At 43.3% G+C, this 9,713-nt stretch overlaps 1 protein-coding gene across 1 annotated transcript; it reads left to right on the top strand.

Annotated features, from left to right (window-relative positions):
- The first annotated feature begins 3,772 nt into the window (after positions 1-3,772).
- Positions 3,773-8,870, top strand: LOC135530102 (cystatin-1-like). Its single transcript, XM_064958495.1, has 5 exons — positions 3,773-3,899; positions 4,075-4,194; positions 6,219-6,370; positions 7,832-7,936; positions 8,548-8,870. Exons 2-5 carry the CDS (start codon positions 4,089-4,091, stop codon positions 8,632-8,634), a joined length of 450 nt encoding a protein of 149 aa, XP_064814567.1. The 5' UTR covers positions 3,773-3,899; positions 4,075-4,088; the 3' UTR covers positions 8,635-8,870.
- Positions 8,871-9,713: the final 843 nt, after the last annotated feature.

Here is a 9,713-nt window from a genome sequence, read left to right as displayed (position 1 = left end):
GAGGCTGCACCTGTTTGTGTGGTGGTTGTGGAGGCTGTTGGTGTGTTGGTTGTGGAGGCTGTACCTGCTGGTGTGGTGGTTGTGGAGGCTGTTGGTGTGGTGGTTGTGGAGGCTGCACCTGCTGGTGTGGTGGTTGTGGAGGCTGTTGGTGTGGTGGTTGTGGAGGCTGTTGGTGTGGTGGTTGTGGAGGCTGCGCCTGCTGGTGTGGTGGTTGTGGAGGCTGCACCTGTTGGTGTGGTGGTTGTGGAGGCTGCACCTGTTGATGTGGTGGTTGGGGAGGCTGTACCTGTTGGTGTGGTGGTTGTGGAGGCTGCACCTGCTGGTGTGGTGGTGTGGAGGCTACACCTGCTGGTGTGGTGGTGTGGAGGCTGTTGGTGTGGTGGTTGTGGAGGCTGTTGGTGTGGTGGTTGTGGAGGCTGCACCTGTTGGTGTGGTGGTTGTGGAGGTGGAGGATGCAGATTTTATTTTATGAGGGATCCGAGGAGTGTCCTCTACATGAGACATCAGGTGATCAATGCTTATGTCATCATCTAGTTTGCCCCTTGTCCTCTGCACTCATGTTGACTTATACAGTTGAAGTCTTAAGTTTACATACACATTAGCCAAATACATTTAAACTCAGTTTTTCACAGTTCCTGACATTTGATCCTAGTAAAAATTCCCTTTCTTATGTCAGTTAGGATCACCACTTTATTTTAAGATTGTGAAATGTCAGAGTGATTTCAGCTTTAATTTCTTTCATCACATTCCCAGTGGGTCAGAAGTTTACATACACTCAATTAGTATTTGGTAGCATTGCCTTTAAATTGTTTAACTTGGGTCAAACATTTCGGCTTCCCACAATAAGTTGGGTGAATTTTGTCCCATTCCTCCGGACAGAGCTGGTGTAACTGAGTCAGGTTTGTAGGCCTCCTTGCTCGCACATGCTTTTTCAGTTCTGCCCACACATTTTCTATAGGATTGAGGTTAGGGCTTTGTGATGGCCACTCCCATACCTTGACTTTGTTGTCCTTAAATTTTGTCACAACTTTGGAAGTATGCTTGGTGTCATTGTCCATTTGGAAGACCCATTTGCGACCAAGCTTTAACTTCCCGACTTATGTCGTGAGATGTTGCTTCAATATGTCCACATAATTTTCCATCCTCATGATGCCATCTATTTTGTGAAGTGCACCAGACCCTCCTGCAGAAAAACACCACCACAACATGATGCTGCCACCTCCTTGCTTCACGGTTGGGATGGTGTTCTTCGGCTTGCAAGCCTCCCCCTTTTTCCTCCAAACATAACGATGGTCATTATGGCCAAACAGTTCTATTTTTGTATCATCAGACCAGAGGACATTTATCCAAAAAGTACAATCGTTGTCCCCATGTGCAGTTGCAAACCGTAGTCTGGCTTTTTATGGTGGTTTTGGAGCAGGGCTTCTTCCTTGCTGAGCGGCCTATCAGGGTATGTCGATATAGGACTTGTTTTACTGTGGATACATATACTTTAGTACTGGTTTCCTCCAGCATCTTCACAAGGTCCTTTGCTGTTGTTCTGGGATTGATTTGCACTTTTCGCACCAAAGTACGTTCATCTCTAGGAGACAGAACGCGTCTCCTTCCTGAGCGGTATGACAGCTGCGTGTTTATGCTTGCGTGCTATTGTTTGTACAGATGAACATGATACCTTCAGGTTCAAGTTGTCTTGTTACGTTTGTTGTTTTTTGTATTTTGATTGGTGTTTACTTTTGTTTATTAAAACCTCTTGAAACTCCCCATCCCGGATCCGGGATTGTGACTAAGCCTCAGGCTCATTAGCATAACGCAACGTTAACGATTTCTGAAAATCGCAAATAAAATTAAAATAATGCGTCTGCTCTCAAGCTTAGCCTTTTCTTAACAACACTGTCATCTCAGATTTTCAAAATATGCTTTTGAACCATAGAAATTGACTAATTTGTGTAAGAGTATGCAAAGCTAGCATAGCATTTTGTGTAGCATGTAGCACGCAACATTTTCACAAAAGCCAGATAACCAAATAAATAAAATCATTTACCTTTGAAGAGCTTCTGATGTTTTCACTGAGGAGACTCCCAGCCACATACCAAATGCGCAGTGTTTCCTGAAAGCGTCTGTGTGTAGGAGAAATCGTTCCTTTTTCTACATTGCGCCTGGCTACCGTAACGAACCGAAAATGCAGTCACCTACAACGTAAAACTTTTTCCGGATTAACTACATAATATCGACCGAAACATGGCAAACGTTGTTTGGAATCAATCCTCAAGGTGTTTTTTCACATATCTCTTCATTGACATGCAGTTCGTGGAAGCTTGCTTCTCTCTCTGTGCCCCATGGAAAAATACTGGCAGGTGACTTTTGCGCACCAATTTCGGCGCAGGACACCGGGCGGACACGTGGTAAATGTGGTCTCTTATGGTCAATCTTCCAACGATCTGCCTACAAATACGTCACAATGCTGCAGACACCTTGGGGAAACGACAGAAAGGGCAGACTCATTCCTCTTGCGTTCACAGCCATATAAGGAGATCATGAAAGACAGAGCCTCAAAAATCCTTGTCATTTCCTGGATGCCAAGTCATCTTGGTTTTGCCTGAAGCTCACGTTAAAGGGCACGCACAGAGAAGATATTTGTATTTCTGGACACGTCAGAGTGTTTTCTTTCGAACAGTAGCAATTATATGCATAGTCGAGCATCTTTTTGTGACAAAATATCTTGTTTAAAACGGGAACGTTTTTCTTCCAAAAATGAAATAGCGCCACCATAAGTGTAAGAGGTTAAACATGGATCGCAATCTACACACCGCATTTTGGTCCGACTCTCCTTCGCACATAGAAAACCGTAACAGAATCACCCACCACAACAGGACCAAGTGGCATGTCAACAGGCAGCAGCAGGAGATACGAAATAAGGATTTCTGGACTTGGGAGGAAATCCTAGACGGAGAAGGACCCTGGGCACAGCCTGGAGAATATCGCCGCCCCAAGGAAGAACTGGAGGCGGAGAAAGAGGAGAGGCACTGGTATGAGGAGGCAGCATGGCGACGCGGATGGAAGTCCTTCGCACATAGAAAACCGTAACACCTAACTTCCGACTTCAACTGTATATTTGAATTTATTTATTTATTATTATCATTATTTATTATTATTTATAGTTAACTTTCATTCAGAAATTACTTCATATTTCTGAGTTAGTCAGATATTAGTTTAGAAAGATTTGGGAGCTAACTAGCTAGCATGCTACCAGCTAGCTATTACTAGCTAGCTGCTTATGAAAGGTAGATAACTGGTTAATTTGACACCCAAAAAAATCGCTCAAGCTATTTCTCAAAGTTTCTCAATTACTGTCGCTGGCTAATGAATTTGATCATGCTTTGTGATACAGCCAGTTTTCTGTTGTTTTAGGCCACACATGTTGCCCTGTCACCTACAGTAGAACATGAAGAACAGCATTGGTGAATGTAGGGTGTGTCAATATTTATTTATAGACTCTGCATCGTTGGGAAAGGCTCGTCAGTCAGTCCGTGATGGTAGTCAAGTCTGTTGTATTCGGTGCATGTGACAAATACAATGTGATTTAGGTTCACATAGAAACATCCACACCTTTGAAAACCCCTACACACACACAATACACACACCCACACAATACCCATCCACCCAATGCCCAGTCATCTATATTAAAGCCCTGCTGAGTGGCATAATACCCACCCACCCAATGCCCAGTACTCAGTCATCTATATTAAAGCCCTGCTCAGTGCTCAGCTCTTACTGCTGTTACTGCCAGGAAGAGGGTGTGGACTTAACTGGCTGGTTAAACATTCCACTGCCTAAATACAGAACCCTTCCTTTCTCTCATTCAACAGCAAACTGACTCAGACCACAGAGGATAGCTACTGGTAATACAGCTGTCTCTGTGTCTCTCTCTGTCTCTGTATCTCTCTGTCTCTCTCTCTCTCTCTCTCTCTCTCTCTCTCTCTCTCTCTCTCTCTCTCTCTCTCTCTCTCTCTCTCACTCTCTGTTTCAAGCTAACAGCTTCATCTAACTGCCCAGGAACCTCTTCTAACTCCCCAGGATAACATAACACCATGGCTCCCCAGTTGTTGCCGTTGTTGTCTCTGGTCTCAACTCTCTACCTGGTGGCCCAGGGACAGGAGCAGCCTCAACCCATCGAGGAGGAACCTATCACAGCGAGTAAGTACTGTGGCTTATCTTACTGTTATTTACCTCGGTTAATGCCTGTCCACTAACTGGTCCTACCGTGGATTAGATTCCATTTTAAGATAATTCTGCATCCAATCCAAAGTTGTTGCTTTTTGTTTATGATAAACTCAACTGCGTGTGTCTTTTAGTGTGTTGTGATCGTGTCTGTTTGAAGTTGTAACAATGTGTGTTATGAATGATACTATAGGAAATGTAACTACAAACTTGACATTGTAATGATTGTGTACTTTACAAATGAAACCCAAACAGGGAAAGCATGAAATGGTTCAATTTCTTAATCCAAACCCAGTTCATTTGATGATTCATTAAAAATGTTGATGTCAACAGAACTAACAAGACATAGTGTGTTAAAAGTCTGCTTGCTCTGGTGGACATGAACCATTTAATGTGGCAATCCGGAATTGGTGCCAATTTGGACTTAGAAAAATATAAACAATCCAAACAATTGGTACATACATTTTTGGCCTCAACATTTTTTCGAATCCCGAAATGCCATTCTAAGGTGTTAAAAAAACGGTCTGTTGTCCAGACATTAATGGGTCTCAGAAATATCAGAGCAGTTGATGTCATATGTTGAGTTGGGCAGAAGGCAGAAGTGACTCAATTTGCGGCTGGTTATTTTCCTTTTTTACCACAATATTGACGCCATCCTGCCCACTCAGCTCTCTGGTTCCTATGAGTCAGAGGAGTTGGACTGTGTTGCTGTTCTGTTTTTACTGACTGCTCCTACTTTAGTACAGGAGTTAGCTTCCTAACCTCACTGCTTGCAATGTCTCCAATCATGTTTTCCAAGCGTAACGTTTTCTTTAGTGTAATTGACATTGATGTCAAACGGGCAGTCACATGTGAGACAGAAGATCCTTGGTTCGAGCCCAGTAAGGGTCAGGGAAAAAGAGGGAAACAATACCACAGCCTTGGGAAGTAGGGGTGCTGAGGGTGCAGAATTCAACAACATATCAACATTTAAAAAACAACTAATGCACTGGGGCCGTTACTAGTCCTGTATTAGAGTAGTACTAACCCTTAACTAGTCCTGTATTAGAGTAGTACTAACTCTTAACTAGTCCTGTATTAGAGTAGTACTAACCCTTAACTAGTCCTGTTTAGAGTAGTACTAACCCTTAACTAGTCCTGTATTAGAGTAGTACTAACCCTTTACTAGTCCTGTATTAGAGTAGTACTAACCCTTTACTAGTCCTGTATTAGAGTAGTACTAACCCTTAACTAGTCCTCTATTAGAGTAGTACTAACCCTTAACTAGTCCTGTATTAGAGTAGTACTAACCCTTAACTAGTCCTGTATTAGAGTAGTAGTAACCCTTTACTAGTCCTGTATTAGAGTAGTACTAACCCTTTACTAGTCCTGTATTAGAGTAGCACTAACCCTTTACTAGTCCTGTATTAGAGTAGTACTAAGGCTTTACTAGTCCTGTATTAGAGTAGTACTTACCCTGTACTAGTCCTGTATTAGAGTAGTACTAACCCTTTACTAGTCCTGTATTCGAGTAGTACTAACCCTTTACTAGTTCTGTATTAGAGTAGTACTAACCCTTTACTAGTCCTGTATTAGAGTAGCACTAACCCTTTACTAGTCCTGTATTAGAGTAGTACTAACCCTTTACTAGTCCTGTATTAGAGTAGCACTAACCCTTTACTAGTCCTGTATTAGAGTAGTACTAAACCTAACCCTTTACCTGTCCTGTATTAGAGTAGTACTAACCCTTAACTAGTCCTGTATTAGAGTAGCACTAACCCTTTACTAGTCCTGTATTAGAGTAGTACTAACCCTAACCCTTTACCCGTCCTGTATTAGAGTAGTACTAACCCTTTACTAGTCCTGTAGTGATTATAGCCTCTGTATAACGGTCCGCTATCGGTCCACCCCACCAACAAACATCTTCCGGAATGAGCAATACTGCTAAGTGAGCGCAGTGACGCTGTTTCACTTGCTGCTAGACATGTTCAGCTCCATGTAACTGAGTGTTGTGGTTGTAGAGAACATCCAGCTTCTGGGTGGCTGGTTCAGCAGAGACCCAGAGAGCCTGGAGGTGCAGACCACTGCTAAAGCTGCTGTGGACCACTTTAACACCCAGTCTAATGCCAGGAAATTCTTCAGACTGATCAATGTCATCTCTGCTGAGACTCAGGTGACAGTGTTATCCAGGTTACATCCTAAATGGTCCCCTATTTCCTCTAGGCTACATCCTAAATGGTCCCCTATTTCCTCTAGTCTACATCCTAAATGGTCCCCTATTTCCTCTAGGCTACATCCTAAATGGTCCCCTATTTCCTCTAGGCTACAACCTAAATGGTCCCCTATTTCCTCTAGGCTACATCCTAAATGGTCCCCTATTTCCTCTAGTCTACACCCTAAATGGTCCCCTATTTCCTCTTGGCTACATCCTAAATGGTCCCCTATTTCCTCTAGGCTACACCCTAAATGGTCCCCTATTTCCTCTAGGCTACACCCTAAATGGTCCCCTATTTCCTCTAGGCTACATCCTAAATGGTCCCCTATTTCCTCTAGGCTACACCCTAAATGGTCCCCTATTTCCTCTCGTCTACATCCTAAATGGTCCCCTATTTCCTCTAGGCTACACCCTAAATGGTCCCCTATTTCCTCTAGGCTACATCCTAAATGGTCCCCTATTTCCTCTAGGCTACACCCTAAATGGTCCCCTATTTCCTCTAGTCTACATCCTAAATGGTCCCCTATTTCCTCTAGGCTACATCCTAAATGGTCCCCTATTTCCTCTAGGCTACACCCTAAATGGTCCCCTATTTCCTCTAGGCTACACCCTAAATGGTCCCCTATTTCCTCTAGGCTACATCCTAAATGGTCCCCTATTTCCTCTAGGCTACACCCTAAATGGTCCCCTATTTCCTCTCGTCTACATCCTAAATGGTCCCCTATTTCCTCTAGGCTACACCCTAAATGGTCCCCTATTTCCTCTAGGCTACATCCTAAATGGTCCCCTATTTCCTCTAGGCTACACCCTAAATGGTCCCCTATTTCCTCTAGGCTACATCCTAAATGGTCCCCTATTTCCTCTAGGCTACATCCTAAATGGTCCCCTATTTCCTCTAGGCTACATCCTAAATGGTCCCCTATTTCCTCTAGGCTACACCCTAAATGGTCCCCTATTTCCTCTAGGCTACATCCTAAATGGTCCCCTATTTCCTCTAGGCTACATCCTAAATGGTCCCCTATTTCCTCTAGGCTACACCCTAAATGGTCCCCTATTTCCTCTAGGCTACATCCTAAATGGTCCCCTATTTCCTCTAGGCTACATCCTAAATGGTCCCCTATTTCCTCTAGGCTACATCCTAAATGGTCCCCTATTTCCTCTAGGCTACACCCTAAATGCCCTCCTATTAACCCTAGAGTGCACTACCTTTTTCATTTGGGACACTGTCCTATACTTCTAACTACCTCCCTTTAAGTGGTAAAGTCATTTACACAACTTCTGCAATTCATGTATAACATTAATTGTATATAATTGTACAAACATCTCTTATTATGAGTTAATTAATTCAAGTGAAAAGCTGAGGTCAACAGGTGGTATGGTTGTTTCTTACTAAGGCTCTCCTTTATATGACCCAAACAGGTGACTAACATGATCAACTATAGGATCGAGGTGATCATCGGGAAGACCAAGTGCCTCAAGACAGAGCACAACTCAGATGTGGAGTCCTGTGTTCTTGGGAAAAAGGTACCTTTTTCTGATGCTCATGGATATACAGAGCAAAGATTATACGGATATACTGTACGGGACTTAGAAACTGGACGTATGTACCTTTTTCTGATGCTCATGGACATACACAGCAAAGATTATACGGATATACTGTACGGGACTTAGAAACTGGATGTATGTCCCACATGGCACCCTATTCCCTATACAGTGCACTACTATTGACCAGAGTAGTGCACTACTTAGGGAATAGGGTGCCATGTGGTGTTACATAAGTGTAAATATGAAATAAGTGCTTCTGCATTGGGAAGCTCCAGATGTAGCAGTTCTTTCCTTTAATGGAGAGATTTAAGCACTTAATGCAGATACTGAGCTGGGCATTAGAGCCTTATAATTACGTAAAACAAAATGACCATTATATAGTATGCACTACATATAGTGACCTGGTGGTACCAGAACGGTTTGTGTTATCATTCCACTCCATGTCATGTCCCAGACACGTTTGTAACAATAGCACAGACAGGTCTGGTACTCAGGCTATACATACAGTACACCATGTAATATTGACCTCATAGATCAGAGTGTCTATACAGTTTATTGACATTAATGTGACGTAATCGTTTGTTTTACAGCGCCTGACATGTACGTTTGAGGTGTGGTTTAACCCTCGCAATGAAAAGTATGAGATCTCCAACTCCTCTTGCCAGAAGCAAATCTGACTCCAGATCAGTTTCAACCAACAACTACATGATCTGTCCTCTTCCTCCTGTACTAAGTAACACTGACTCTAGACCAGTCATCTACTGACTACCTGAACATGACAATGACTATCTACAGAGTTACGCTACAACGGAATGCTTCATCATTGAATGACTTGACTTTTCAAAACTGCTTAGATTTCTTTTAGGATTTGATGTGATTTTGTTTCTAATAAAATTGTTTTCAACTAACATTATTTATGGACCTATTTTTTGTGGTTTTTAATCATATGATTTTGGGGGAAATGTTATCAGTGGATGACCAGATTCATTTTACTCTTGGACAGAGATGACAGAGTTCACTACAAGACCAGAGATGGCAGAGTTCCCTACTGGGACAGAGATGACATAGTTCCCTACTGGGACAGAGATGACAGAGTTCCCTACTGGGACAGAGATGACATAGTTCCCTACTTGGACAGAGATGACATAGTTCCCTACTGGGACAGACATGACATAGTTCCCTACTGGGACAGAGATGACAGAGTTCCCTACTGGGATAGAGATGACATAGTTCCCTACTGGGACAGACATGACATAGTTCCCTACTGGGACAGAGATGACATAGTTCCCTACTGGGACAGAGATGACATAGTTCCCTACTTGGACAGAGATGACATAGTTCCCTACTGGGACAGAGATGACATAGTTCCCTACTGGGACAGAGATGACATAGTTCCCTACTGGGACAGAGATGACATAGTTCCCTACTGGGACAGAGATGACATAGTTCCCTACTGGGACAGAGATGACATAGTTCCCTACTGGGACAGAGATGACATAGTTCCCTACTTGGACAGAGATGACATAGTTCCCTACTGGGACAGACATGACATAGTTCCCTACTGGGACAGAGATTACATAGTTCCCTACTGGGACAGAGAGGACATAGTTCCCTACTGGGACAGAGATGACAGAGTTCCCTACTGGGACAGACATGACATAGTTCCCTACTGGGACAGAGATGACAGAGTTCCCTACTGGGACAGAGAGGACATAGTTCCCTACTGGGACAGAGATGACAGAGTTCCCTACTGGGA

The sequence above is a fragment of the Oncorhynchus masou genome, unplaced genomic scaffold (genome assembly GCF_036934945.1).
Source record: "Oncorhynchus masou masou isolate Uvic2021 unplaced genomic scaffold, UVic_Omas_1.1 unplaced_scaffold_1255, whole genome shotgun sequence".
NCBI classification, from domain to species: Eukaryota; Metazoa; Chordata; class Actinopteri; order Salmoniformes; family Salmonidae; genus Oncorhynchus; species Oncorhynchus masou.
Note: the sequence above shows the minus strand (reverse complement) of the source record. Positions and strands in the feature narration are given on the sequence as shown.

What these genes read in the sequence shown, in the direction of transcription:
- LOC135530102 (XM_064958495.1), top strand. Translation starts at nt 4,089, where the DNA reads ATGGCTCCCCAGTTGTTGCCGTTGTTGTCTCTGGTCTCAACTCTCTAC. An exon ending in TCATCTCTGCTGAGACTCAG is followed by an intron (nt 6,371 to 7,831) that starts GTGACAGTGTTA and finishes TGACCCAAACAG; the next exon opens with GTGACTAACATGATCAACTA. An exon ending in CCTGTGTTCTTGGGAAAAAG is followed by an intron (nt 7,937 to 8,547) that starts GTACCTTTTTCT and finishes TTTGTTTTACAG; the next exon opens with CGCCTGACATGTACGTTTGA.